Consider the following 15,882-nt stretch of genomic DNA (forward strand, 5'->3'; position numbering starts at 1 on the left):
GACTTCTTCATTTTCTTCACATGGACGAAATGGATCCTTGTCAATATTTAATGATCTAACAACCATTGGAGTGCTTAAAGAATTTGCATTTTCCATATTGAAACGTTTCAAGACTCTTTCTGTGTAATTTGATTGATGCACAAGTATTCCATTAGGCATATGCTCAATCTGTAAACCAAGACAATATTTGGTTTTTCCAAGATCTTTCATTTCAAATTCTTTCTTTAAAAGTTCAATCACTTCAAGGATTTCTTTATTCGTTCCAATGATGTTTAGATCATCAACATAGACTGCTATGATCACATATCCAGATGTTGTTTTCTTAATAAATACACATGGAAAAATAGTGTTATTTTTATAACCTTTACTTGTCAAATAATCGCTCAAACGATTGTACCACATGCGCCCAGATTGTTTTAACCCATACAAAGATCTTTGTAATTTTATAGAATACATTTCTTTGGGTTTTGCACTTAACGCTTCAGGCATTTTAAATCCTTCAGGGATTTTCATATAGATATCACTATCAAGTGATCCATACAAGTAAGCTGTAACAACATCCATAAGACGCATCTCTAAATTTTTAGATACTGCCAAGCTGATTAAATATCTGAAAGTGGTTGCATCCATTACCGGTGAATAAGTTTCTTCATAATCAATTCCAGGTCTTTGAGAAAAACCTTGAGCAACAAGCCTGGCCTTGTATCTTACAATTTCGACTTTCTCATTTCTTTTTCATACGAAGATCCATCTATATCCTAATTGTTTCACAACTTCAGGTGTGAGGATAATGTTTCCAAAAACCTTTCTCTTGTTAAGAGAATTTAATTCAACTTGCATAGCTTCCTTCCATTTAGCCAATCATTTCTTCTTTGACATTCAATGACAGATTGTGGTTCGGGATCATCATTCATAATATCACATGCAACTGAATAAGAAAATATTGCACCTATATTGTCAGTTTCATTTTGGTCACATATTCTATTTGTCTGACCATAATTTAATGCATCATCCTCCTTTCCTGGGGGAATTTGAATAATTCATGTTTCTCCAGGAACACTTTCATCGTGATCTAGTGCATTTTCTGCTCCTCTTCTTTTTCGTGGGTTCTTATCCTTAGAACCAAATGGCCTTCCACACTTCAGGCGTGTTTTAGACTCTTGAGTGACTTTATCATTAGATTGTCCATGTGGAATGTCAATTCGAGCTGGAACATTGACAGCTGGTATATATGATTTAGTCACCCTTTTTGTGTCAGTAAATGCATCAGGTAATTGATTTGCCATTTCTTGGAAATGCATTATCTTTTGAACTTCCATGTCATATTGCTTTGTGTGAGGGTCAAGATATGATAAAGTAGGCTCATGCCATGATACATCCTTTTCCAGAATCTTCTTTTCTCCACCTAATGATGGGAAATTTGCCTCATCAAATTGACAATTTGCTAGGTGTGCTGTGAAAACATCACATGTTAATGGTTCAGGATATCTTATAATAGAGGCTGACTCATAACCAACATATATTCCCAACCTTCTTTGAGGACCCATTTTTGTCCGTTGAGGTGGTGCAATAGGGACATATACTGCACACCCAAAAATTCTCAAATGGGATATATTTGGCTCTTGACCGAAAGCAAGTTGTAGTGGAGAATATACATGATATGAACTTGGTCTTATGCGTATCAATGATCCAGCATGTAAGATTGCATGGCCCCAAACAGAAACAGGAAGTTTGATCCTCATTATCAATGGTCTAGCTATTAGCTGGAGACGTTTAATCAGTGATTCAGCTAAACCATTTTGTGTGTGTACATGAGCAACTGGATGCTCAACAACAATTCCTACAGACATACAATAGTCATTAAATGCTTGTGAAGTAAATTCACCAGCATTATCAAGTCTCACTCTTTTGATAGTATAATCAGGGAAATGTGCCCTTAATTTAATAATTTGGGCAAGAAACTTTGCAAATGTCATATTACGAGTTGATAATAGGCAAACATGAGACCATTTGCTGGATGCATCTATTAAGACCGTAAAGTATCTAAATGGTCCAGATGGTGGGTGAATCGGTCCACATATATCACCTTGAATTCTTTCTAGAAATCTAGGTGACTCCCTTTCAACTTTCATTGGAGAATGTTTTATAATTAACTTTCCAAGGGAACAAGATGCACATGGTTTTATGCTATTGGATTGAGGAAACTTTTGGTCCTTCAATGGATGCCCGTGTGTATTCTCAATTATCCTTCGCATCATTGTTAATCTTGGGTGGCCCAACCTATCATGCCATAAACTGAATGTCCCAGGATCACAATGTTTTCCTTCTACTACCATATTTGATTCAATCATATGTATATATGTATAATGCAGACCAGAATCAAGTGTTGGTAGTTTTTCAAGCACATGGTTTTTGTCTATAATATACATATATTTCTTATTATCAATGGTCACAGTTTTTGTGTCATAACCTTTGAAATATATGTCATTGAAACTTAATAAGTTTCTACTAGACTTTGGAGAAAATAAGGCATTTTCTATACAAAAGCTTGTACCATTTGGTAATATAAAATGGGCTTTCCCGGTTCCCTCTATCAAGTCTGCAGGACCTGATATTGTATGTATGACTGTTTTTGTTGGTACTAATTCTGAAAAATATTTCTTTGATTTCAGAATAGTATGTGTACTACCACTATCTGCTATACAAAGATCTACAATCTTTTCTTGGTGTTGTGCTCTAGTTGGACTCATATTAAACTTCACATATAAAAGGAATAATAAGTGAATAAACATAATCATAATTATTATTAAAAAGAAAGCTCATTTATTGTAGGAAAGACATTACATGAAAAACAAACGAAGGAAAAACAGTTTTACTAGAACAATAATAGATTTTTTTTTAGTTTATGTCTTCCATGTCATTACAGAAATCAGCAACATTTAGCGGAGTGAATTCAACATTATCAATGAGGTTTGCTTCTTTTCCTTTTCCTTTAATGGACTCTTGATAAAGTTGACAAATATGTGCAGGTGTGCGACAGGTCCTTGACCAATAGCCTGTGCTACCATATCTATAACATGAACCATCAGATTTTTGTGATGTCCCAGTGTCATGCCTTGCCACTTTGGCCTTATCTTGTGTGTGGACATTGTTTCTTTGTGAATATTGGTAATTATTTCTTTTTTGGCCACGACCACGATTATTACCTTGTCCACGACCAGAATTATGGTTCTGATTTTGGCTTTGGTTTCGATTAAAATAGCCACGACCTCGCCCTCGACCACGACCTCGCCCTCGTCCACGTGTATTGTTTCGATGACCATCAATATTTATAGCATTTGCTTCAGGAAGTGCTACTGATCCCGTTAGACGAGATTCATGGTTTTTCATTAAGAGTTCATTGTTTTGCTCTGCAACGAGCAGACATGCATTCAGTTCAGAATATCTTGTGAACTTTTGCATTCGATATTGTTGCATCAAAGTAATGTTTGTTGCATGAAATGTTGAGTAAGTTTTCTCCAACATATCTTCATCAGTAACCTCTTGTCCACAATACTTGAGTTGTGAACATATTCTGAACAAAGCTGAGTTGTATTCATTTACTTTCTTGAAGTCTTGAAACCTTAGTGTTCTCCATTCATCTCTAGCATTTGGAAGTATAACTTCCTTTTGATGATCAAATCTTTCTTTCAAAAGATTCCAGAGAATACTTGGATCAGTAACATCAAGATATTCAAATCTCAACACTTCATCAATATGCTTACGAAGGAAAACTTGTGCTTTTGCTTTGTCTTGTGCCAAGCAATTATTAAATTCATATATAGTATTTGAGATACCCATGGATTCAAGATGCATTTTTACATCTATCATCCATGGCACATAGTTTTTCCCACTAACTTCAAGTGCTGCAAACTCGAGCTTTGCAATGTTGGACATAATGTAACTATAAATTTTAAACAAAATAAAAATTAAAATTAAAATCCATTTATTTCAATAAATATTACACAAAAAAGAAGCGGTAAAGCTAACATTGCATACAAGCCTAAAAGTAGATGAAATTCCATATTATCTTCGATGTTAAGGATTAGGATGAAAAGTAACATGACTATTATAGTCATGATTATCACAAAAGGATGAATCATCTTGAAGCTTGATTTCTTGAAATTGATTTATTTGATACAAGAGAGAAAAATTTGTTGTGGGTAAAATAAGCAGGGTAAAGATGTTTATTTATGGTAAAAAAATATAGCCGTTGTTTTTGCTGTTTATAACCGTTGCATATATATTCCCGTTGTGTATATATGTATATGTATTTTATAAATCATGTAATAAGACTTATAACTAATACATAACTTTACTAATTAGAAACATAAATAAATATTACTAAATGTTTAAATAAAATTATGAAGAGTATCTAAAATATAAATAAACATTGACATGTATAAATAAATATAATTTAAATGTTAGTATGCACAAATAAAAGTTAGTAGCATAATATAAATGTTAGTATGCATAAATAAAAGTTAGTTGCATAATGTAAATGTTAGTTTGCATAAATAAAAATTAGTTGCATAATGTAAATGTTAGTATAAAAATTAGAATACATAAAGAAATGTTAGTATAAGAAATAAAAATTGTTAGTAGTCCATAATGTATAAGTTTCATTAATTCATTAGTATTATTATTTTAATATGATTGAGGTTTTTATAATTAATAGTGTTTTTACTAAGTAATACATACATTGATTAAGATAGATGTGATTTTCCACTTGTTTACTAACCTTGATTAGAGCTTTCGTGTTGATAACGTGTTATGAATTAAGCGTAATTAATATAACTATAAATCAAACCAAACTAGTAAACTTTGATAAGAACTTTAATTGAGAAGAAAGAATATTTAGAGAGAATATGAAAGTTATATCTCTTATAACTTTTGATGTGTTTCATTCTTTACAATGGAGGGGTATTTATACTACAAATTTTACTAACATATAATTGTAACTAGTTAGAAATATTGACAAATTTGTCATGCACCAATTATTATGTCATCCACCAATTATTTACAACACCACCAATTATTTACAATATATATATATATATATATATATATATATATATATATATATATATATATATATATATATATATATATATATATATATGCGATGCAACCTTATCTTTAAGGGTGTGCGTAATTTTTTTTTTTTGGTTTACAAGTTATATTAGAAGTTTAATATGGACACATGTACTCACTACAAAATGGACACCTGTGGTTAACCAAAATAAATCAGAAAAATGGAACAACTTTTTGGAATTTTTTATATATATTTAGGAATGATTTATGAGGTTAAGGTGAAAAAAGATCATTTCTTTAAATAACATAACCGATTTCTAATCATTCAAACTACAAGACAATATTTTATTTAAGATAAGTAATAATATAAGAAGAGTGAAAAGAAAAAAAAAAAACAAAAACCTTAAAAATAAAATTCACAATTTTTTTGGGTCATTGGAAGGCGCCATCGTCCTTAACCTCCGTCCACCGCCGTTGATTCTTTGTTGTTGCCGCCGGTAATCTCAGTTAACTCACTACTGATCTATGTTGATTATTTTTTTTCACCGACTGGCTCATATGTTCTGTCTATCTCCGCCCATCTCCGCCAGTCTTATGTCCATTTCAGCCGAACGACGATCAGCCACTGTCAACTTCTCCATTTTTTCCTGCGACTGATATCCTTCTATCTTTCGGTACATGTTTCTTCCTTATGTTTGTAGGTAATCAATATAAAGCGATTACAATTAATAAAAAAATCAAAACCTGTAAGTCAAGTCTAAAAAATAGATGAAATGTGTCACTCTATTGCAATTGACAACAAAAAGTTAAATTTTTGATGTTTAAATCACGAAATTTTTTTTAACTCTTTACTGTTTTCTGTTTTCATTAATTTTCCAAGTCAATTTTAGTTGATTGGTTATTTATTTAGTTGATATATTCATAATTGTAATAAAAATTTTGAAATACTTTCACTTATTTATTTATTTATTTATTAATCTGTATCAATAACAATTCATTTAATAACGATTCATTTATAGATGTTTTCTTGTTGCAAACAATTATAAGAAATTTACTAACTCCTTTCAATTATGTTTGATCTTTTGGTAGAAGTAAATAATGTATTCATATTACATGCTATTTTTGACGACCTGACCTGGTATAAAAGAAAATCGATAATTTCCTACAAATCCTCCTACCCAATTAAATTGTGACATGTATAACATTCAATACCCATTTAATGGAATTTAATGATATTTTAGTATACTAATGTGACACATGTCATTATTTAAATGGATATGATGATTGGTAGGAACAAAAAGTAAGAGAATATTTAATTTCTCTCTCTCTCTCTCTCTCTCTCTCTCTATATATATATATATATATATATATATATATATATATATATATATATATATATATATATACTAGGTGTGAAACTCATGTATTACATGAGTTTATTTAAAAGAAAAACTAAATACAAAATTCTAAACGTTTGAGAATTATGAATTTATAAGAAAAGTGAGAAAATATTGAATTATAAAAATTAAAGTGTTTTTTTTTTCTCTTTTAAATTTAAACAAATAATTTAGATAAATAAATAAAGAAAATTAATGAATATTTAATTTAGTAATTTTGAAATTAGAAGGAAAATTCGTTAATGAAATTGATATGCATTTATTATTGAATTTAAACACAATCTAAAATTTAATAAAATGAAATAAAAAATCATAAAATGATATGTTGAATAATTTTTTTTTCAGCGAATCTTCACTTTCGACGAACATATCAGAATCCTCGTCTGATTCGTCAAACAAATCATCGTGAGGAAACTCTAACGGAGGCTGAATATGAGCCCTATAAATGTGCTCCACCAAATCAGCACGAAGGGCGTGATGAATGTCGCGGTTGTGTACTTCTCTTCTATTCACCCTATACTCTTGTGTACCAACGGCTACTCCTTCGACATTTGGCAAAACTTCATTTTTGTTGTACCGGCATATCGTTCTTCCTTCGTCTTCAAGAATCATATTATGCAATATGATACATGCATACATTACGTATTGTAACCTTTTCACCTCATATAACCTTGCCCCGACCGTTAGTACTTGCCAACGTTTCTTAAGTACACCAAATGTTCGCTCCACATCCTTCCTAGCAGACTCTTGCGTCTCTTTAAACTTTTTCCTTTTCTGGTCGTTAGGACATGTAAACGATTTCACAAAAACAGACAAGGGAGGATATATACCGTCAGTAAGATAGTATCCACGCTTATATGCTACCCCATTTGCTTGAAAAGGTACATCGTGCGACTTTCCAAGGTAGATATCGTTGAATGCCTGCGACTGGTCTAGCACATAGATGTCATTGTTTGCACTAGCTGGACCAAAGAATGCATGCCATATCCAAAGATCATGTGATGCGATAGCCTCTAGAATGATAGTCGACTCTTTGTGGTCGCCTCTCATGTACTGACTACGCCATGCGTTGGGGCATAATGACCAACTTCAATGCATGCAATCGATACTACCTAGCATTCCAGGGAATCTATGCTTGCCTTCATGCACCGTGTACAATTGGTGGATATCGTTGATAGTTGGTTTGCACAAATATCGTTGCCCATAAACCAAACAGATCGCTTTGCAGAACTTGTACACACACTCCCGCACGGTACGCTCTAACATCCTAAAATACTCGTCCCATTTATCTGCGCCCCTGCCGTATGCTAGCTGACGAATTGCACTCGTGCATTTTTAAACGGGAGAGAAACCTTTTACCCGCCTTGCATCCATTTTCCATTGGAAATATGGAAAGCGGCCTTCCAAGTCGCCAACAATACGTAAGAATAGTTCCTTCCTCATCCGGAACCGACGCCGAAACTTTACAGCGTAGATGGCGTCATCTGCAAAATAATCTTCTATAAGGCGATCGTGTCCGGCTTCGTGATTTCTACGCAACCGCGGCTTTCTTAGCTTAGATCGTGCACGTGATGTTTCGCCCAGTCGGTTTTGATAGTATGCAACCATTTTCGCCATGACGGAACCAATAAACTTAGCCTCCTCTACAGCCGTCGAATCGGATGATGAAGATGATGACATTTTGAATAATATTTTTTGGAGAGAAGTATAAGATATGAGTTAAAAAAATGATTGGATGTTGTGGTATTTATAGTTTAAGAAAAGGAAAAAAAACAAAAAAAAACAATTTATATATATTAACGGCTATATAGCCGTTGGAATCAACCGTTACAATAAAAAAAAATAATAACGGACCAATCATGTGAGGAGTGAGAACGCGGGATCCCTACCCCCCCACCCTCTTCCCGCGCTAGCCTACCCGCACGCACAGTGCGGTGTTCCCCATGTGCGGGAAACGTCCTGCACCTCTCCCCGCAGTCCATACCGTCCGGCCTTATTGACAACCCAATTAAAAGAATAGCCTCTAATTATAAAAACAATCATCTTCGCTCATATATATATATATATATATATATATATATATATATATATATATATATATATATATATATATATATATATATATAGAGAGAGAGAGAGCTAGGTTCAAATATGGATTGACATCTACTGGGCGGACGTGTGGACAATGTTATTCTGTGAGAATGACAAAGACAATATGTTGATTGATAATATGAATACGTTCAATCTTACATAACTATTGTCATTATCATACATTCTTACTAATTAATTCATCTATAAGGTTATTATAGACTTTTTATTATTATTCTCATTCTGTCAGAATGTTTATTGAGTCATATTCTGTCTCTATGAAAATGAGTGAAAAACGATGTGTGAGAACAAAAATGAATAAGAATTAATAAGAATGAATGAAAATGACGATATTTTTGTAAGGTTGAACGTATTCACATTACTAAACAATTTATTCTCTTAGTAATTCTCATAGAATAGCACTGTCCACACGTCCGCACAATAATTGTCCATCCACATTAGAACCTAGCCCTATATATATATATATATATATATATATATATATATATATATATATAGAGTATATATATATATATATAGAGAGAGAGAGGAAGGATCATTTAAGAACTCATATATTCCCGAGAACTTGAGAACTAAAAGTGGACCAATAGATCAAAAATTTTAAGGGCTCTGATTTTTTATGGCAATCTCGTAATTAACAAAAGCTTGAATGGTGTATACGGGCTTTTGACAAAAATCGTGAGGGTAAACCGGGAATGAGATTTTCACATCCCTAAAACTCTCTCTCTCTCACACACACACACTCTCTCTCTCTCCTCTCTTTCACGTACGTTGTCCACTCGTCCTCACCGTCTCCCTCCTCTCTCCGGCTACGACGTTTGCTCCATCTTTGCCTCTGTTGGTGGCGATAGTATCCTCGCCGAATCTGGAGGATTGTACATCAACCATCGACCACCACCTGCATCGGCATATCGCTTTCTTCATCGTCTCCTTCTCGGCTTCAGACAAGGATCCACAATCGATCCATATTTCATAGTCATTATAACTGATTGATGTTGAATCTGAAATCCTTCAATGATTTAGGCTTCATTCTCATCGATCATTAACAATTTATGTAAGTATTTATTTTATTTGCATTTAGAATCTGAAATCCTTTGTAAATCTCTCTCTTAAGTACGTCCTCCTCACTCCCTCACCTCTCCAATGAAGTTAGGGTTTCTTCATCTGTGATTTTCTGGTGATTGAAATTGGAATGTTGGCAAATTTCTATGATACTTTCACACTTCCAGTCTCTTCACATATATTTATAAAACCGCGTTTGTTGGTTGATTGAGAGTCATGTTGGCAGTTGTGTTAGAATCAACTATGGAGGGGGCTTGGTTTAAATTGTTGTTGGTCGTAATGCTTTTTAGTTTATGAATTGATTAATCATGATTCGTGTGTACTCGTCTCAATGCTTTATCCAACCATTTGGTTTGAAACGATTGTATCCTTGATGCATATTTGATTTCTTGAAATGCAGAATTCAACTGGAGTTCAAGTTGGAAATTATGCTAGCATTTCTGCTGCCACTTTGATATCGGAGCTTGAAATAATCTTGAAACAGAAAAAGTTTACTAGGTTGGTATTTTTTAATTCAATCCTACACTATATTTATATCCTCTAGGTTGCAATTATTATCTTTAGTTCATACTGCACTGTTATTGTTACTATTTATGGGTGGTAAATTGAGGTTGGTATTGGAAGTGTATCTATTCAGTGTATTTGTCATCTAGATAGGATTCAGGTGCATTATTCTTTGGAATATGAATGACATGTCACTACTGATGTGTTATGTTATGCATTGCTGCTTATCAACAATTTCCAGGTACTTTCCTTTCCTTTTAAACTTGCTATTAGATTGAAGATTTCAGGAAGTCTATCCTTCTGATTATCAGTGAGCAATCACCTTTGAATGAAGATCTTATTGCCAATACTTTTAAGATGCTTGCACAAGCAACATATTACCAAGTGTGCTTTAACTTTTTCTGCATTGATATAAAGAATCATTGTTTCATGATGAGATTATTTAATCTTATTCTGTGATTTCCTTCTCAACTTGCTGTATTTTATTTATCTATTTTTCTTTTGTGTACATCTTGATTGGTCATATTACATATTTAATTGTAGTATTGTACTCTTGTGTACATCTCAACTCACTTATTGTATCTGTATGCTCTGTTTTATATTCATCCTTTGTTGATGATGATTAACATTTGAAAAAGCCAGGCTATTCCTTTATCACCACTCCGTATGACAAACTTAACACTCTTCCAGAATTTGAGTATATTTTATTAGGTCAAATGCAAGAAATGACAATAGCAGAGGTGATTCAGTTTCTCTCAAACTTTGGAGTTATTGATCATGAAACTAAAATTATTTAGAATTTTGTAGATACAAAATGAATGCAAATTGGAAGTAAATATGGATGAGTATGTGGAGGCAGCAGTTAGACCCTTCTTGATGGATGTCATTTATTGTTGGTCAAAAGTAAGATATAACACAAATCTATTTTAATAAATTATCGTTTTATTTACTATAACAAGACTATATTAATTTATTATAATCGTTGGTTTTATATTATTCCAGGGATCATCATTTTCTGAAGTTATACAAATGACTGATATCTTTGAGGGAGTATTATCAGACTAGCTAGAAGGCTTGATGAGTTTCTAACTCAGGCAAGTAGTATGTGCCTACTACGAACAAATATATGATGTTGGATTACACCATCCCAGAAGGCACAAGTACAACTAGATACACTTTGTTTATTTTGTGATTGCAAATTACAGACCAAATATGTATGTCTAAAGTATATTTATGTCTTTAACTATTAGCTATTTATGATTCAAAACCAAAATGCGGGTAACTTTCAAGTTGACTAAAAAAATTCATTTCTTAAAAAAGAATTAAAAAAAGTTACTAAAAATTGTTCCTTTTTTATTGATTAATTATTGTTCTTGAATCACATGTAATTCCTTTACAGTAACCTAGACGGTTAGTTACATTACATGTCCGATCGATAAAAATCACATGTAATTCACATATGAATCATATGTGATTCACATATAAATCACATGTGATTCACATATAAATCACATGTAATTCATAAGTGAATCACATATGAATTATATGTGATTCACATATAGATCACATGTGATTCATATATAAATCACATGTAATTCACATATAAATAACATGTAATTCACATACGAATCACATATGAATTACATTTGATTCACATATAAATCACATGTGATTCACATATAAATCACATGTAATTTACATATGAATCTCATGTAATTCACAAGTGAATCACATATGAATTACATGTGATTCACATGTAAATCACATGTGATTCACATGTAAATCACATGTGATTCACATATAAATAACATGTAATTCACATATGAATCACATGTAATTCACTAGTGAATCACATATGAAATATAAATTACATGTGATTCACATATAAATCACATGTGATTCACATATAAGTCACATGTAAGTCACATATGAATCACATGTAATTCATAAGTGAATCAAATATGAATTACATGTGATTCACATATAAATCACATGTGATTCACATATAAATCGCATGTGATTCACATATAAATTACATGCAATTCCCATATGAATCACACGTAATTCATATGTAAGTCACAAGTGAATCACATATGAATTACGTCTAAATGCACACATGCATATATCTTACATGATATATACATATGCATTTTTGTGAGTGTTCTTGCATTAATCTTTTTTTTGTAGATTTGAAAGAATTTGTGGAAAATTTTGAAGATGCAAAAAGTGATAAATTGAAGAAAATATGGAAATCTTGATATGAAAAAATGATAACATTGTGAATCTTTGTAGCTTTTTTTATTTTTTATATTTTGTTTTGTATCGAACAAAATACTTGTACCATTATGTTTATAGATTGATTAATAAAAATAAGATTTTTTATGATTTAATTACGAATATTATAGTATAAGAAATATGCATATATGCACCTAAAACGTTGATTTTTTTTGTTAAAAAGAATTAGGTTTTTTTTTAAATATTCTAGGTTTTTTTAAATTTACTGATTTTTAAAAATTTACTTTTTCAAAAAATGCAGTTTTTTTTAAAAAAAAATTGGAGTTTTTTTTTTTTGAAAAAATTGTAGTTTTTTTTTGAAAAAAAAATGCAATTTTTTTTTAAATTGCCGTTTTTTTTTGGAAAAATTGCATTTTTTTTTGAAAAGCAGTTTTTTTTAAATTACTTTTTTTCAAATTTTTTTAAAAATTCATGTTTTCTCAAAAAAATTAAATAATCTCCATTTAAAAAAAATCAAAAATTATTTAAAAAAAAATCCGAAATTTGATTTATTATGTTAATTGTGTCCAATAACACAAAAAAATAATCATTAAATGAGATCGGTAACATTACGATCATGTACTTAACGAGTTAATTTTGATCTAACGCTCCACGTTTAGTTCTCAGGTTCTGGGGAACTATGAGTTTTCAACCGATGTCACCCATATATATATATATATATATATATATATATATATATATATATATATATATATATATATATATATATATATATATATATATATATATATATATATATATATATATATATATATATATATATATATAGGTAAAAATCAACAAAATTAAAATCAACCAAATTGTATGAGAGGTTGTGGTGTTGTAGGTGAAGTGATTAACGAAATATAAAATAATGTTGCACAAGTGGTTTAGAAGGAAAAACTTTGATCCTTGATAGGATCTCCGCCATAAAATCTTGGGAGGTGGTAATAATCACCTGCCTTGTTTGATTTTATTGATTTGGATGAAAATTACAGGAAAAATGATGAAGATACGGATACAAGTGTTTCAGTAACTTAAGGTGCCTAAGGGGTATGAAGATTGTGTCTGTTGTGTGTCATTTACAAGTGTATTTATAGTCTATGTTAAGTTACTAAAACCCCGATATTTCTGGGATCCTGTTGAACTGGTATTTGCAATGTGCTTTAACTTTGGATTCTCGGGTTTTAAGCTTGGTTGGAACGTTTTTCGTTGATAATGAGTTTTATGTTGACCATTTTTGCACATGTGAGAAATAAACAAGAAATATAGTCGTTAAACTTGTTAGGAAATAAAAATGGCGATGTTCAGGATCCTGATGTATGTTCAGGATCCTGAGACTCTTTTAAGATTAAAGATCCTTGATAGGTTTAAGGATACTTAGATATCTTTGAGATCCGAGATCCTGGATAGGATTGATGATCTTGACCCTAATAATTCCCCCCAAATTATACATGCAAAATATTTGAATTATTTCCAAGTATTTAAAGTGTATAATTTACTAAATTGGAAATAAAGGATTTGAAATTCAAACTCTAACGGATAGACTTGTATTGGTTCAAAATATATGATTATGTTGTCAAATCTCTTCTCTATCATCTGTGATCCACATTAATAAGGTCTAATGGTTATCAATCTTCTATTACTTCTTTTAACTCTCTTTCAAGCATTATCGATTATATTAAAGGTCAATTTCTTGTTCCTTTCTTCTCATTTTTCTTGCTTGATGATCATGGGTAAAAAGGCACTTCGTTCTCGCTCGAGCATCCTTACTCTTCCCGACGAGGACTTCCTCGATCAAAAGATCTTATCTTACGATGGGACTTGTTGTTTTGATGATAACGTCACTGAGTCCTTGAAATCGATCAGATCTTTTCCTGTCGACGTCATTTTCAAGCCTTTTGATGCTAAGGCCAAACCCAGATTCGTCTTTCCTACTTGGGTTTATTCTCATAGATCTAGGAGTTTCATGAGATTGAAATTGGTGAGATGACTCTACCTACCTAAATTAGATTTGAATTTGATTACGACATCCCTCTTCAAAAGTTGAATCGAAAATATGGAACCTTGCCTTAATTTAAATTTATGGGTTAATAATTAAGGATTAAAATCAACTAACTTGAATTCTCTATTATCCTAAATTTTTGATGTCTAATCAAGACAATGATGGTCTTCCTCGTTCTTATGTAAATGTTTTTCCTCAATCTTCTGGAGATGGTCTTCCAGATTCGAGTCAAGGTGAAATTGTTTTCCCTTCCTTAGTAAATGGTGGAATTGAACATCATCCTCATTTAACCCTTCAACCTCCTTCTCATGTAATTCTCCCACGTCACGTTTTCCTCGAGTTTAGAAATATGAAACAACTCAAGCCCTAATGGCATGTAAACACAAAGATGGAAATTCTATGTACGCATGTTCTGAAAAGAAATCGTACATTGACAAATTGGAAAGGATGGGTGTCATATTCCCAAAGGAGAAAGCCATTGATTTGGTTCTTATCTCGCTTCTTTAGTCATATGGTTAGTTTGTTAAGAACTTTCATATGAGGAATCTCGATGTGACCTTAAGTGATCTGACCTATATGTTGATAGTTGCTGAAGCAGAAATGCTTAGGAACACAATTAAAGCAGAAATACTTGTACGGTCTAATTCCACGGTTTCCATGGACATTGATAATGGTAACATTTGTGATCAAGAAATTTTTTCTCTTCCTAATCGAAAGGGATCGACCAAGGTCAACCCGTTTGGTCGTATGGTGTGACACCAGTCAAATTTAGGTCAAAAATAAATTGATCAATAATCGAAATTGGGATGAACAAAGTGGTAGAGATTGTAACAAGGTTTCCAAAAATATAAAGAACACTGAAATCCGAGTTATAACGAAGAAGTTATGACCAATCGAAAATCCGCGACAAAACCGGCAAAACACTGTTCAGTGTAAAAAGTGAATTTTCGATAAAAGGCTTTTTAGCCTTAACAATCTAAATGAAAGTTGTAGAATATGTTAAATCGAGAACGTTCATAAAAAGAACGTAAAAATCTGACTTCGTATGAGGAAATTATGATTTTTCTAAGTTTCGGTTTAGCAGTAGACAACTAAAAATTCGAAATATAAATCGATAGATATTTAGCCGACACAACTTAAACGAGAATTGAAGGTCTCGTCAAAAGTAGTACAACGGTAAAAAGACAGACAAAAACGGACGTCGGATGAAGAAGTTATGAATTTTTAACGGATTTCCTGTCCCGGTCTGTTAAAAATAATAATATTAAAAATAAAGTCAAAATTAGCCGACGAAGTCTAAACAAAAGTCGTAGAGTATAATTTTACCTACGCGTGCATATAAAGAACGCCAAAAACGGAGCTCGTATGCGAAAGTGATGAATTTCGCAAGTTTTTGGCACAAAAATCGAAAAAACTAGAAAACCGAGAAAAATCGCATGGACCCTCTTCAGCCACGTC

General features: G+C 31.9%; 1 protein-coding gene across 1 annotated transcript; it reads right to left on the bottom strand.

The window, feature by feature from the left end:
* Positions 1–6,046: 6,046 nt before the first annotated feature.
* LOC145113676 (uncharacterized) lies at positions 6,047–7,520 on the bottom strand. Its single transcript, XM_079049739.1, has 2 exons — positions 6,827–7,520; positions 6,047–6,051 (listed from the first exon to the last, which is right to left on the bottom strand). Exons 1-2 carry the CDS (start codon positions 7,518–7,520, stop codon positions 6,047–6,049), a joined length of 699 nt encoding a protein of 232 aa, XP_078905865.1.
* Positions 7,521–15,882: the final 8,362 nt, after the last annotated feature.

Source organism: Lactuca virosa, chromosome 5, assembly GCF_052849685.1.
Source record: "Lactuca virosa cultivar CGN04683 chromosome 5, Lactuca_virosa_CGN04683_v6, whole genome shotgun sequence".
Lineage (NCBI taxonomy): Eukaryota > Viridiplantae > Streptophyta > Magnoliopsida > Asterales > Asteraceae > Lactuca > Lactuca virosa.

Coding starts and splice junctions, on each gene's coding strand:
- LOC145113676 (XM_079049739.1), bottom strand. CDS start 7,520: ATGAGAGGCGACCACAAAGAGTCGACTATCATTCTAGAGGCTATCGCA.